This window comes from Miniopterus schreibersii (assembly GCF_964146895.1).
Source record: "Miniopterus schreibersii genome assembly, chromosome: 16".
In the NCBI taxonomy this organism is placed as follows: Eukaryota; Metazoa; Chordata; class Mammalia; order Chiroptera; family Miniopteridae; genus Miniopterus; species Miniopterus schreibersii.
Window position 1 is genome coordinate 15,193,898 of NC_138116.1, and position 15,307 is coordinate 15,209,204.

The 15,307-nt window shown below is 43.9% G+C and overlaps 1 protein-coding gene across 1 annotated transcript in view; it reads right to left on the bottom strand.

The window, feature by feature from the left end:
- Positions 1-2,224: 2,224 nt before the first annotated feature.
- Positions 2,225-15,307, bottom strand: part of ANKFN1 (ankyrin repeat and fibronectin type III domain containing 1) — a gene marked incomplete at its 3' end in the record, with an annotated part of 128,747 nt that continues 115,664 nt past the window's right edge. Inside the window, exons 17-18 of the mRNA XM_081162062.1 lie at positions 14,703-14,916; positions 2,225-3,048 (exon numbers count right to left, since the gene is read on the bottom strand). Of these exons, the coding sequence (XP_081018188.1) occupies positions 2,225-3,048; positions 14,703-14,916 (1,038 nt within the window). The remainder of the gene's footprint in view (positions 3,049-14,702; positions 14,917-15,307) is intronic.

Genomic DNA, 15,307 nt, shown 5'->3' on the forward strand with positions numbered 1-15,307 from the left:
TGGAATTAGATCATTGGAAAACTAGGTAAGTAGCCTATAGACAAGAGTTGACTAGGTATGTATCAATTCCCAATAGGAGAGCCTGCTACAAAGAGAATGGTTGAGAGTTCTGACTCTGACTCTGAGACTGAACTAGCTCTTTGACTTTGAGCAAGTTCCTTAACCACTCTGGGCCTTAATTGCATCATCTGTAAACACAAGGACTTAGACTAATTTTATGGTTCCTTCTAGCTCTAACACTCCATACACATAGAATTCACTTAGAAAAAAGAAAACTGCCTTTTAAAATTCTCCCAGGCATGGAAAAGGAGCTGCAGTGATTCTGATCAGATTCTTTGGGAGGTTCATTGAGTATAAAATCTCTTTAAAAAAAAAAAAAAGGCCTGAGCTCTGGGCTTTAGTTTTCTAATGACCATAGGACATGGGCCAAATCTGTGCCTTTCCACCAGGGTAATTATTTATGTTTAAATCAAATGTTTTAAAAATGGAAGGGATTGGAATAACATTGTGAACAGGGGACTTTGTATGAACTCCCATGAGGACGAATGGTAGAATTGTGGGGATAGCAGTAGGGCCATAAAGAGCAGTATTTAACCAAAATGCCTATGAAGCAGAAAAGGACCATTTAGAATATCAGTGAACTGAATGGATCTTGGCTCCAGGACATGAGGGAAGGCTCATGCCTTTTAAAATATGCAGTGCAATTTCTCTTTGATTTGGGTTCTCCTCTGGGAGAAAGGCAGGTGGGAGGCAACGAGACCAAAGCAAGATTTTCAGGTGTCTTTGAGCACAGCCTTGGAACCACTGGCACGGCCTTCTAGGGAAAGATTTTCCCCGAGGTCAATGGATTAACTGATTTCTGGGTAAAACTGACTTTGGAAGGGATAGATGAAAAAGGGGAAGGCAGCAACCCAAGCCCTGGACTATCTGTCCTGTGACCTGTGAAGTAGGAGTGAGATGTGTCTGTGTGACTGTAAGGACTCCATCACTGCCTGGCCATATCTGTAGGGCACTTTCTTGTTCAATGACAATTCCATCACCTAAGAAATCTGGAGCAGGTCCATTGTTATTTTCAAATTTCAGAGACACAGCCCCCATGGACTTAGTTATTTTAGGATTGTAAAGCAAGTGCATTTTTGCTCATGTCTTTCTCCCTCCCCTTGTCTTGACTATAATCCAGGCTGTCTCTTAATTCAGCCCCTCTTCTTGCCCCTGGAATAACAAACAGCCCTTTTTCATGCCTGAATGGGAGGCAAGAGTGCAGGAAGGGCTGCTTCCTGCCCTGTTCTATCTTTGCAAGACAGAGCTAGAAGACAACCATCCTCTACTTTTGTTTCTGGTGGTTTCCACACAGCACGAAGTGAAGAAAAGGCCTGCCCAAGGCCTCCTTAATCAGATCAGTGCCGATGGATAAACTGGACTTGGCGAGCCTCTGAGAACCCTGCACTTTGGGACGACGTGGTTGAGCTGACAGGGAACCCGGGACAAGTCCACTTGACCCTGTGCCCTAGAGATACAACCTGGGCTTCTCGCCTCCAAATCATCCTAAAGGTTCAGAAAGGAGAGAAAAACAATGCTAATCTTATTTTTCATGGATAGAACTCCTCTTACCAATCACAAATTCATGAAAGAGCCCTAAACCCGGGGGAGGGAGGGGGTTCAGATTACAAAGCCAGCTGCAGAACTGAGGGTGGCTCCACGGGCCGCCCTGCCTTAGTCACAGGCCCCCCGAAGGACAGGCACGTTCCAACTGTTATGTCAGGAGTCTCTGGACACAAAAGCCTCCCTATGCCCTTCAGAGGCTGGCCTGGGAATGACACTGGCAACTCCCGCCTTTACCCCAACTCTATCATTTTTGTTTGTCAATCCTCACCTGAGGATATTTTCCCCATTGATTGGTTTAGAGAGAGTAGAGGGAGGGGCAGGGAGGGGCAGGGAGGGAGAAACAGGGATGTGAGCGTCGCATCCGCGCGTGGCCTCGGCACGTGCCCCAGGCCGGGCGGGGTCGAACCTGCAGCCCAGGCACGTGCCCTCTGGTCACGGAGCCACAGGGACCACGGCCTCTTTAAAAAAAAAAAAAGAAAAAAAAAAAAGAGGGCCTGGAACCTGGAACCTATGAATTTTTTAACATTCAAACCACTTGAAAAAGGGTGGGGACAAGGCGGGGCCAGGCTGGGCGACAGAAAATGCAGGGACTTGCGGCGGAGCGGAGACAGCCAGGCCCCTAGAGCATGCTGCTGAGTATTTCCGACGCGGGCGAGGCGGCGGGAGCCTCGGGGCTCACCTCGGGGCGGGCGGGGCTGGGCAGGCGGGCGTGGCCCCCGGGGGGCGGGCTCAGGCCGGCCCAGGGCGTGGCGCCCACGTCCGCGAGCGCCTCGGGGTAGGCCTCCACGTAGATGCGGTGCACGGAGGGCCTCGGGTCCTGGAGGATGCTCTGCCGCCCCTCGGGGAGGCTCGCGGCGTGGGCCAGAACCAGGCCCCGGGGCCCATCGGCGGCGGGCCCGAGGCGCTCGGCCTCCCCGGGCTGCTGCGCCAGGTCGCAGGCCCGGGACAGGTGCTGAGTGTAAACGCCCTCGGACAGCGAGAGCGACTGCGTCTCACCGCGCATGCGCAGCCAGCGGTGGTGCCGGCTGAAGCCCCCGTAGTGCTGGTGCTTGGCCGGCTTCCGCTTTCCCAGGAAGCCCAGCGGTGGCGGCCGCGCTCCCGGCGCCATCTTGCCGTGGTTCTTGGGCCCGAAGCCCGTGAGGGTCAGGCCGTGGAGGAACTCGGCACACGTGTGGTCTGGGTCTGGCCCCAGTCCTGGCCCCGGCCCGGGAAGCCGGCCCTGAGGGTCCTGGCCGGGCCCCAGCGGAGACTTCACGTCGTGCACCTGCAGGACGTCGGGGGCGCTGCCGCTCAGGCCGCTGAGAGCCTGCTGGGCGATGTCGTGCGATGACAGGTAGACCAGGTCCAAGTCTCGGGGGCTCAGGGCGTCGCTGGAGTCGTAGTCGCTGTCGGTGGGGAGGAAGACTTCTGAGCAGCCTTCTTCATCAGAGCAGGGCTGTGAATCTGCAAAGCCAGAGACCGAGGTTAGGAAACAGAAAAACTCGGAGCCGGGGCTGTTTCCTGGGCGCGGAGTCCATGGCGTCAGACCCCCTTCCGCCCTCCTGTTCCTGGAAGGGCCCTGTGCTTCGTTTAATGGTTTGCACTCACCTCTTGAAATTATTAAAGCGGTTTTGAACAGGGGGCCCCACCTTTCCGTTTCGCATAGAGCGGTGGTGGGCCCTGTGCTTAGCTTAAGGGAAAGGGAGGAGCGGAACCCTGGCAGGCCCGCCCGACGGCGGCCTCACGCCCCGCGTAGGGTTTTATTATTTCATTACCCACTGGGCTGTGTAGACAGGATGAAACAGGAGACAGAGCTGGCTGTTACTCACTTATCATTCCCTATTCTTCAGATAGGATTTTTTTTTTTTTTTTTGCATTTGGTGCAGTAGCCGGAAGTTAAAAAGGGGGAAGGGAGAGGAGGCAGCACTGGGGTGGCTGAAGCCAGGGAAGCCTGGTTCCGAGCCCTAACCTTCCTCCACCTACTTGCTCTGTGATCTCGGGGAAGCTACTTAGCTTCTTTGAGCTTCTGTTCTCTTATCTGTGACATGGGGATGATAGTAGGACTTACTAAGGGTGACTGTAAAAAACAAATCCGTTATGTGTACAAACACCACGTTGTCAGGTGTCTAAAAAGAAAAAAAAAAAAAAAAGTAAGGCCGAAGGAAAAAAAAAAAACAACCAGAAGTAAAATCAGAGGCAAAAACAAATCTTGAAGTGCATGCTGCGATGATTGTCAGTGAGCCACAAGTTTAATTCTATAGACATTTGTCGTTGAATGTGCTACTTACTTACAGGCTTTCCCCCAATCAGGTTGGAGGGCAAGGACTATCTTAAAGTCCTTTTAATTTCCCACAAAACTCAGCCCATAATAGGTACTTGGTAAATATATGCTAATTTTGAAAACATGAAAGTGCTCTTAAAACGAAGAAATCTCTAATCTACAAAATTGAGACAGTCCCAATAAAAAAGTCTCCATAGGATTTAAAAATGGAATTTAGTAAATTGATTTTTAAATTCATCTGGAAGAGAAAATTTATGAGACTAGCCATACTTTTTTTTTCTTTTTTCTTTTTTTTTAGATACAACAGAGAGGGGCCTGAATTACCAGATATCAAAACATACTATAGAGCTTTGGTAATTAAAACTTTGTACTTTTAATTACAAAGTTTAAATGGATCTATGGATCTATGGAATAGAAAAATAAAGTCCCCAAACAGTCTTCATTCTGTGTGATAATTTAACATATGGTAAAGGTAACATTTGAAATTAGGGCAATGAATAGATTAATGAGTATATAGTGTTGGGAAAATAGGTTATCCCTTTAGCAAATATAATTAGAGAAAGTCCTACCTCATACCATATATAAAAGTAAATTCCATGTAGTTCATATATAACAACCAAACCCTATAAGTATTAGAAGATAATATGTAATTTTGGGGTGGGGTGGTCTTTCTAAGCAAGACAAAACCCCAGAAGTCAGAAAAGAAGTGATTGATAAATATGATTACATCAAAGCTTAATACTTTGTAAGACAATTGATACCATAAACAAAAAGATGAGTGATAGATTGGAAGAAAATAGTAATAATATGCTTGACAAAAGATTAATATCCAGAATATATAAAAATTCCTATAAATCACTAAGAAGACAGTCTGAATGCGCAAGAAATAACCAGCACTTCCAAGAATAATTAATACAAATGACCAATAAAAAATGTTCAACTTAGATAGACTATAATTACTAGCTAGATAGTAATTAGGAAAATGCAACCTGAAACAACAATGAGGCATTTTTCCCCCCATCAGATTTGCTAAAAATAAAAAGAGTGATAATCTCATGTGTTGGTGATGTGTGGGAAATCAGGGGCGCTCATATAATGATGGTGGGAATATAAACTGGTACAGCCCTTTGGACAGAAATTAGGTAGAATAAAATTGTATGTATCGTTTGTCCCAGCAAGTCCTGTTTTAGATATCTGTGTTTGAGAAATTGTCACTGTGTGTACATGGAAGCATTTATAAGTTGTGTTCTGCAGTGTGATTTATAACAGTGAAAAACTGGGAATAACCTTGTGGCTGAGACTGCTGTGAAAGGAAGACTTAGAGGCACAGAAGCATTAAGAAAAGAAAAATAAGAAAAGAAAGATAGTTTACTTGCAAAGTTCTACAAGGGAGTCCAAATTCAGGACTGGCTTGCTGATTTAAAAATACAACAGCTATTTAAAAAGTAAAAACCCACAGGGTTACAACGTTATAGTCAGTCTGTTCATGGTAGAAAGTCAGACATGATTATCGTAAGAATATGGCAAACTTTAGGGAAAATTTTTGTTTTGTTAGGGATTCAGTAATTTACACAAATAGGATTAGGGTTTCTTCTGTTTTAGTGAGTAGATCCAGATGTAAGACTTTTTTTTTTCTTGTTTGTTTATTTCAGGGTCAGGGTGTGAAGTATTCCCCCCACCTCTTAATTTTGTAGCCAGTGGAAGTTTTTGAAGAATTTTGAGGAAGTAACTGACAAGATGAAAGTTGTGATTTAGGGTAATTATGTAGCAGGTAGGATGTAAGATGAACAGACAGCAGGGAGGCCAGCAAGGAGGCTGTGGTTCAAGCTATGTTTCCTTTAAACATTTATCTTTTTCAGGCTGTGGGGCTGAGGAAGAGCAGAGGTTATGTGGAGGAAAATAGAACTCCAGGTAAGTCATTCATTCAAAGATGTGTACTGATCACCTATTTTGTGCTAAACAGACATGGTCTCTGCTTTCAAGCAGCTCATAGAGAGTGGATTAGACAACAAATAAGTCAGAAAGTATGTAAGATTAATTTTAGATAGTGCGAAGTTCTCTGAAGAAAATGAAACTGGATTTCAGGTAAAGAGACTTGGGAGGAAGGTTCTATTGATAAGGTAGCCAGGGGAGGAATCTGTAGAAAGTTGAGTTGAGATCTCAGTGATTAGAAGGAACTAGCTATGGGAAAGTTTTAGGTAACAGTGTTCCAGACAACTTGGAGAAGCAAGTGCACAAGCCCTGAAGTGACTGGTAGGTTTCAAGCCTCAGTGAGTGAAAGATGGAGTAATATTAAACTGGAGGAGTTAAATTGCAGCATGTTTGGGCAGTGGAAGAGATGGTAAATTTAATATGGGACAAGTTGAACTTGAGGGGATGGAATGGGAGCCTGGTCTGGGAGGGGATTGGGAGGTTGAGGGAAGATGTTTGTGGTTAGAGAAGGAACCATTTGAAAGGGAACTGTTGGAGATGTAAGAGGGGTAGGTTGATGGATGTAACAAGGATGGGTGATCTTGTGAGCACCAGTGCTGGCACTGGTCTCTAGTGAAAATAATGGAAGGTCACATGGTTAGGAAAGAAGACATATAAAAAGATGTTCAACCTAAAAGTAGAGAACTTCATAAAGACTTGGGCTGAATGACTTAGATATTCTTAAAACAAGTTTTAGACACTACTTTCCCCAATTTTTAGTGAGAAAAAAGGTCACTTCAAGTAACAGGGTCTCAGAACTGTTGGTTGTTTTTGATGATGGCAGCAATAGGTGCTATGGGGTGATGAGGAAGAGAGGTTAACTGAAGATTTGAAATTGGGCTGGAAATAATATCCAGGCAAAGAACTGATAGTTGACTTTAGTAATAACAAGATCTGTGGACTAGTCATTATGCTAAGTGCTTTAGGTGCTTTATCTTATATATAATGCTTACAACTATTCCCATTTTGCAGATAAGAATACTGAGGTTACTGGGCTGGTGTGGTTTAGTGGTTGTGCGTCGACCCATGAACCATGAGATCGCTGTTCAATTCCTCCTGGTCAGGGCATGCACCCGGGTTGCGGGCTCGATCCCTAGTTTGGGGCATGCAGGAGGCAGCCAATTGATGATTGTGACTCTCTCTCATCATTGATGTTTCTCTCTCTCCCTTCCTTTCCCTTCCTCTCTCTGAAATCAGTAAAAACATTAAAAAAAAAAAAAAGTACTGAGGCTTAGGCTTATTAAACTTTCCAATTCATGTAGTAGACTAAATGGCAGAATAGGAACCCACATGCGGATTTGTCTCACTCCAAAGAGCTGCTATACTGCCATTCACTTTAGCCTTTGCATAGCTCCCTGGAAGCTTCTTGAGGGCTGGGACATGGCTCATCTAGCCTACTTTGTTTAGTACCCACGCAAAGTTATATTAATTAAGTTCTTAGTAAGGGCTTCTTGACATGCTGCTGCTAGAGAATCATATTAGGTCTTGTATTAGTTTCCTGTGGCTGCTGTAACAAATTATCACCCAAGGGGTGGCTTAAAACAAGAGGAATTGATTCTCTCACAGCTCTTGAAGCCAGAGGCTGAAATCGAGGTGTCAGCAGGGCTGAATTTTGGAGGCCGGGGCAGGGGAAGAACTTTCTTGCCTCTTCCAGCTTCTGGTGGCATTCCTTGTGGCTGCATCACTCCAGTCTCTGCTTGTCTTCATATGGACTCTTTTTCTTATAAGGACCCATGTCATTGGATTTAGAGTCCACCTGGATAATCCAGGGTGATCTCATCCCAAGATCCTTGATTACACCTTCAAAGACCCTTTTTCCAATTAAGGTCACATTCACAGGTTCGAAGGGTAAGGACAGGAACATAGCTTTTTGGGGGCCACCATTCAACCCATTAGGAGTCTGATAAGAAAAATGTAACTAGAAGCAACTGCTGAGGGGTTTGTGACACCTTTTTCCTATTTCCAGCCCATACTCAGGTCAAGCACTCTGAAAGAGCAGTTTGCACTTTGACCTCTCAGCATACAAATAGTGACCATTTATTGTTTGCAGGTGACTAAGGGGTATATGAAGGTGTGCTTTAAAGGGCTGACATTCTAATATTTTAATAGATCATCATATTTTAAGACTCAGTCTCTCAGGAAGAGCTTGTGCTGATTTCCCCAGGGGGGGTTAGTTGCTCAGTTCGTTTGGCTTTTATAGCATTTTATTTATATCTCTGTTACTGCATTTATCAAGCTTTTTTATAAATTACTCATTTGCATGTTTATCGACTTCTGAGTTGTGAACTCTAGAGAGCATGCATTATTGTCTTACTCATCTCTGCTTAGCAAGTGTTGAAGTCAGTCAATGAAGGAATAGACTAAAGAAGGAGGCAAGCAAAGGGACGTTTCTCATCTTCTGTATTTCCCAGATCACGCGATCTGAACTAGGACATGTGAGCAGGCTGTGAGGCCCTCCTGAGTAGACTGTGACTGAGTTGTCATTGTGTTATCAGCCTCTTGTGCTGGATCTGGTACATACAAAGCTCTCAGTAAAATACGTTGAGTTGAATTGAAATAGAAACAAATATTGAAATCTGGGAACATAAAAGGTGGTAAAATTTGACTGCCTCTTAAAAAGCAGTACTGAAAGCAGCCTGAAAAGACTGCTTTTTCAAAAAAAAAAAAAAAGGCCTAATTTACTTAATTTGCCATAGACATTCCTGAAAGCAGTCACCCAAATCATTTTTCTTTATATTTGACTTGGTGAGTCAGCCCAGTTATAGCAGAAAGAACAATTCTCTTAAAATTAGACAAACCTGGGCTGAGGTCCTGTCCTACTCCTTGCTGTGTCAATCTAGAGCAAACCACTTAGCCCCTCTGAACCTTCATCTCTAGCGGGGAGGTAATTATATTGCCTACCTTCCATAGGTGCTATGAGGATTAAATTAGTTGGTTAAAAAGGCTTTCAGTGCCTTACAAACAGAAGGTGTCAGTATTATTGAGATCCTTTCCGTCCTTAAATAGAGATTAACTAGAAAACAACTCAAGAGGTGGCTCATTAAATTACAAATCAGCAATCAGATAAGCTTCAAGGGTTTGCTGTGAGAATGCTGTTAATGAAGGAGAACAGCAATCTCTTGTATGATGTTTTGTGTTGGTGATGATTTAGTCTGGGACTCTTATTTCTCACCTAGATTTAGCAGTGACTTAGTAAGTGGTGTAACTTCCTACTGGAGCTCCGAGGAGTAAGGGAGATGGGCGTTAAATCAAGAGAAGAGCAAGTTATAACTGTAGTAACCCAGAATGGAGATGAAAAAGGGCTTGGGTATGGAGTGGTAAATATTATTTACAGGTTCATGGACCCACACTTGGGAAACACTGCTCTAGTGGGAATCTAAATATTTGACTTCCATGGTGGTTGTATTGTTTATTATGAGACTTAGTGGAACCTATTGCTTAGAGTGGGATACCCCTCCCAGAACAAGCTGGGAAAATCTCCATCATGCCAGCCAGGGCACTGAGGAGAGTTTCCAGGGACTTAGGCCACTGCCACTCCCTCCCTTTCTGGAAAAGAATGCAGCTTCCATCCCCTGATCCAGCCATATGCTCCATTAAGCATCAGAGGCACCTTGCCCAGTTGTTATTTTAATAAACCTGGTTGTGCTCCTCAATTTCCCTTAGAGGGCCCACTGGGCAGGCTAGCACTGGTAGAACCTTGGTTTCCCTCTGGTTGACCCAGGAGCTGTTTGATGAAGGTTCTGCCCATAGTATTAGTGCTGGCTTAGGAAGCTTGGCTTTCTTGCCATTGTAATGGGTGTTGCAACTCCTGGGCTCAGTGGATCAGGCCAACAACAGCAGGGTAGGGTTGATGTGGATTATGAGGGCGTTATGGAGAGATGACATTTCAGGAAAGAGTAATTGATTTAAAAGCTATTGCTTTTCTCTTCAAAGCAGGGGACATGGCAAGACAAAAAGAAAGGAATAATAAGCAGGATTTGTTCTAAAAATACATCTTTACATTTTTAATGCATTTTTGTCTGAATTTGTATTTCTTTTTGTGCTTCAGTGAATCTATTTTCACTGCGTGTAAGTAGAATTTAAATATTTTATACATAAAGAATTTTAATAAATCTCTCAGGCCTTGGGTAGAACCTCAGGGGTTTGTTCACCTTCTAATTTCCCAAGAGAAATAGCATCTTCAGATGTCGATTTTTTTCAAGCTGTTTAGTTTATGCCATAGCGTCCTTAACGTCATCTGGGAAAAGACTACCAGGAAGATTTACATTTGGATGCTCAGGATAATCCTCAAATGCATCTGAAGGAAACAAATCCCCCCTCCCCCTGTTGCCTCACCCATGCGTCACTAGGAGAAATAGTATGGGGGGGGGGGAATTACCACTGCCTGTGACCACTACACCCACAGAAAAGGAATGGGGGAGAAAATACCCATGTGAGGGACGAAATCATTCCACCCCCTGCCTTGAGCTGCCTTTTCTAGGAGCCAGCTTGCCCCCTTGGGTCCTTGGGAGATGCTTAATTTTAATGGACTCAGAGGAGTTCTACTTCATGTTTGAAAACCACATAGAAATGGGAAGTAAAAGCATTTCACTCCCCCCCACCCCCCACCCCAGTTACACACAAACAAATCCAAAACAGCCTTAAAACAGAGTCTTGGGCTAGCAGCAGAGGCTAGGCTTGTGATAGGCTCTGCAATTCCAGCAGGTCCTCAGAAGTTAGGTGAACCCTACCCACACACAATGAAATTATGTTGCAAACTTCTTCCTGTGAGCCACTCGGGGATGTTCCTCTAAACTGGATTTTTTTTCTTTTTCATAAATGGTTTTCAAATGATGAAAACTCATTGCACTAGTGGAGATGACAGAGTATGCAGATTTCATGCTCTGAAATGCTTTTGTTTTTGTGAGGGGATAGGACACTCAATGTTTCACACAGCTCTCAACAGTTTCCCTGTCACTCGGTTCCATTTTTCATTTGCTGCCCTCCACGTCTTTGTGTTTCACAGCCTGTGGAATCTTGGCTTCAGAGGAACAAATGGGCCCAAGAGAGGGTTATATTTTAAGAAACAGAATGATCATCGCTCACATTTTAAGTCAATAATAAAATCTGAATGTAATTGGCCAGATCCTCCCAGCAGGGAGTGTGTAACCCATCATCTGGCCAACGAGAGTTTGGCACTCCTGTGGCATAGGAGAGGCCACCCTCATACAGCCAGGGGGAACCACTTAGGATCCTGCGGCCAAGAAAAGAAAGATTGGGAAATTGTGAGCAGACAGGACACACAAAGGCTGTGAAGGTGGAAGTAGAATTGAGTGATTTGTAGAATTATGTGAGTTGTGGAATGGCAGAGGGCAGATCTAGCTTGCCTTTAAAAATGCCCTTTCAACACTATACCTCCCTAGCTACTGCCCTCCCTCCCTCTTCTCTTTCACAGCCAAGATTTTGAAAAAAGAGTGTACCCTGTGGGTTCCACTTCCTTACTCCCACTTGCTCCCCGATCTACTTTGGTTTAGTTTCCAGCTCCTTCCCTGCTATCATCAAGATTACTGATGACTTCCTTATTCAAAACAAAACAAAACAATAGAAGCTTCTCAGTTTTATTTAACCTCTGACCATCGTTTGACATGCTTTAATTTCTGTGACACTGCTCTCTCTGTTTTTTTAAATCTTCTTTCTCTGGTGGTTCCTTTTTAGTCTGAGATGTCTTGCTGCTCCTTCCATAGTCTCCTCTTCTTACGATACCTACTCTCTCTAGTGAGTCCCAAGCATTATTGTAGCTACATTATTTATATGTCAACAATTCTTTTTTTTTAATCCTCACCTGAGGATACTTTCCCATTGCTTTTTCAGAGAGAGTGGAAGGGGGGGGGGGAGAGAGAGAGAGAGAAACTGATGTGGGAGAGACACATCTATTGGTTGCCTCTTGTATCCACCCAGACTGGGGCCGGGGATCAAGCCTGCAACCGAGGTATGTGCCCTTGGCCGGAATTGAACCTGGGACCTGTTCAGTCCACAGGCCGATACTCTAACCACTGAGCCAAACCCACTAGAGCCACATGTCAGTAATTCTTAAGTCTTCATTAGTCCAGTTCTCCTTCCTGAGCTCCAGACCCCCTACATTCTGTTTTCTCCTGAATGTTTCTTTTTATGTGGAATGTCCCAAAACTAACTCAAATTCAACGTGCCCAGCGACCCAAGCTTGCTTTTCCTTGTCTCACTTTTTTTTTTTTAAAAATGGCATCATCATATCCTGAGACAGGCCAGAAAACTTGGTATCTCCTCTGTTAATGGCTTCCTTATTGACCTCCTTGCTTCCAGTACTGTTCTCCTGTATGTATAACAGCCAGATTTGGCTTGAAAGAGTAATTCAGATTACATCAATCCTTGCTTAAAAGTTTCCAACAGCTTTTCATGACGAGTAGAATAAAATCCAAATCTTTTCTCATGGCCCTCCCTGGTTTGTCCCTTGCCTTTCTCCCTTCTCTCTCACCGCTACCCCTTGGTTCACGCTGTCCCAATGACTTCGGCCTTCTTTCCGTCCCTCACTCATCTCAGAGCCTTTTGTTATCTGGTTGCCTAGAATATTCCAACTCTGGATCTTTGCCCTACTGGCTCTTTGTTCTGTGGTAGGTTCGAATGCAGCCTTCACAGCCAGGTCTCTGCTGATCATCCCAGGGAATTCCATGCTGGCCTGCCTGCCCGGATTGCTGTTTTATATTGTACATGGGAATTTTCGCTATCTGAAATTTATGTTTTCATTGTTTGTCACTGTGTTTAGAACAGAGACTTTGCTTTGTTTATTACTATATCCCTCTTACCTCAGAGAGTACCTGGAACATGGTGGGTAACCAAAAAATATATATTTTTTAAGTGAAAAAAAAGAAAAAAAGACCAATGTACTTGGATCCTGAGTTCAGCCAGACTGCTTGGGTTTCCCTGAACTACAACATAGTTGCACATTCTGCTCCCTCTGCCTATGATGCTCTCCTCTTTTCTCTTTTTCAGTTCAACTTTGCTGATCCTTCAGTACTTGACTCTGTCATCTCCTCCGGGAAGCTCTTTTTGATCTCATGAGTTTAACACCTCCAACAGACTGGATAGCACCCTATATACATTCTTATTGGGATACATATGCAATTATCAGGAATTAAAAAAAAATTTATTGATTTCAGAGAGAGGAAGGGAGAGGGGGAGAGAGAGATAGAAACATCAATGATGAGAGAGTTGTCATTGATTTGCTGCCTCTTGCACCCCCCCCCCCACTGGGTATCGAGCCCGCAACCCTGGCATGTGCCCTGACCTGGAATCGAACGAGATCGCCTGGATCCTAGGTCAGTGCTCAACCGCTGAGCCACTCCCGGCTGGGCAGGAAATTTTTGTTAACGCATTAGACTAACTTCTGCCAGGGACAGTGTTTTAGCCCAGTAAGAATCTATAAAGATACACTTGAGAGACTCTACTTAAAGAATTCTTTTGTTGAATTATTTGGTAAATAGTAGAATCCTTTGGTAATGTAAATTAGCTGTCTCTCAGATTCTTCCACTGGCGCAGTGTTGATTTTCAGACATTGAGGTTTTTTAAAAATAGGAGGATATGCAAACTCACTTACGGAAAAGTCATATCCCCACTGTTTTCTGTAAGAAGACTAATAACATTAAATATGATACCTACAATCAATTGTCTATAATATGCCATGCATCTCTCACATAGACTATCCTATTCACAAGTAACTTTTCAAGGTGTATATTTCTCTCATTTTACATATGCGGAAACTGAGACTCATGTAGTAATTTGTTTGAGCTCCTTTAGCTAGTAAAATAAAGCTGGGATTTGAATCCAGGTCTCTGATTTCTAAGCCCGAAGCTCTTTCTGCTACACCATGCTGCCCCCTATGGGACAAGCCCACATTTCAGTACTGTTTATTAAAAATATCAATTTTTATTGTAAAGCTTACAAAATTGTAATTTATCAGCTATGGCAGCGATTTTCACCCAGTAATAGTCAAGTATTGCATGTTTTAGGAATTTTTGTGGCACACTGGTTGAAAATCACTAAACTACAGAATTAGGAAGGATGCTTTGAATGCCATTATTTTAATTGACTAAACATATGGCACTAGTCTTAACATGTCCTGGGCAAGAACATTATGTTGCCTTTGACTAGTATGCTTTCTCTTTATAAGCATAAAGGTGTTTTGTGGAAATTTGTGGTTAGCACTTGCCATGTGAATTGAAACTTGATTCCCAAGAGCGGAGGTGATTGGCTGGATATCTCGTCCAGCTTGTCTGTAAGGTGTCTCCTGCTAGCTGTGTCCACAATGATGCCAACCTACTTATTTGGTCTTAGGCTCCAGATTCTAGTTTATCCAAGGTTTCTTTCTTTTCCACCTCTCACCCCAGGGCACTGGTGCCATTTGGGAGGGAAGCTTGCCCTGAACTGTTGATCAGGTGGGACCTACTTCCTTCCTTGCTCCTGTCAGCCCCTATTTCCTAGAGGCTGGGCCTGTTCTCCTTCCTTACTTGGTTTCAGTCAGATTCGCTTAGCTAACCTGGCCTGCACGTGGCACTGAAGCCCTCTCCACTCTGCTCTTCTGAGTCCTCTTCCCTGCTCTCTGTCCTTCTGTATCTCAGAAGCTTGGACTGAGTCTTTCCTACTCCTAAATGGAGTTGATCTCAGCTTACTGCCTTAGTTTCCTACCCCTCCACTGCTCCAATGTTGTGCCCTCTATGTTTTTAGACTCTTACCACTGAGTAGTGCTTCCTGCTGCTTGATGGGACCAGTGCCTCAGCACTGAAGAACGTCATCAGTGGGGATAGGACCGAGAGTCTGGTGACTGAAATACATAACTTGAGATCTTGTTGCTTACCACTCACTGCTTTTCTCCTGTGCATCTCTGGGGACGGGGATGGTGATGGAAGACAGTCTATATGTGAGGATGTAGAGCTGATCTTCTTTAGGGTCTGCTCATCTGAGGGGTCTATCAGCTTAGTGATGAATAAGCCAGAAATTGATTGTTTGTATCTTGCATACTGTAGAGCATCCATGATCCATCTCATTTCACGCCAAACTTCATCTATTTGCTTTGAAATAAAGTGGTAAAAGACATTAAGTTATCAAATGAGCATTAAAGAGCAGTTAACTTTTCCCTGAGAGTCCAAGATTTTCCACTTTGTAAACTGTACATTGTTAAAAGATTTTCAGTTGTTGCTATAACAATCATAATTATTGTGGTGGGCTGAATGTGGCCTCCCATGTCCTAACCCCTGGAATTTGTGAATATGACATTATATGATAAAAGAGGGAAAATACCTTACATGGCAAAAGGTGTGATTAAGGATTCTGAGAGGAGGAGTTTATTGTGGATTATCTGGGTGGGCCCTAATGCCTATGATGAATGTCCCCATAAAGACATTCTTATGAGAGTGAGGCACAGAGACATTTGCAGACAGAAGAGGAGGCTGCCAAGGAAGC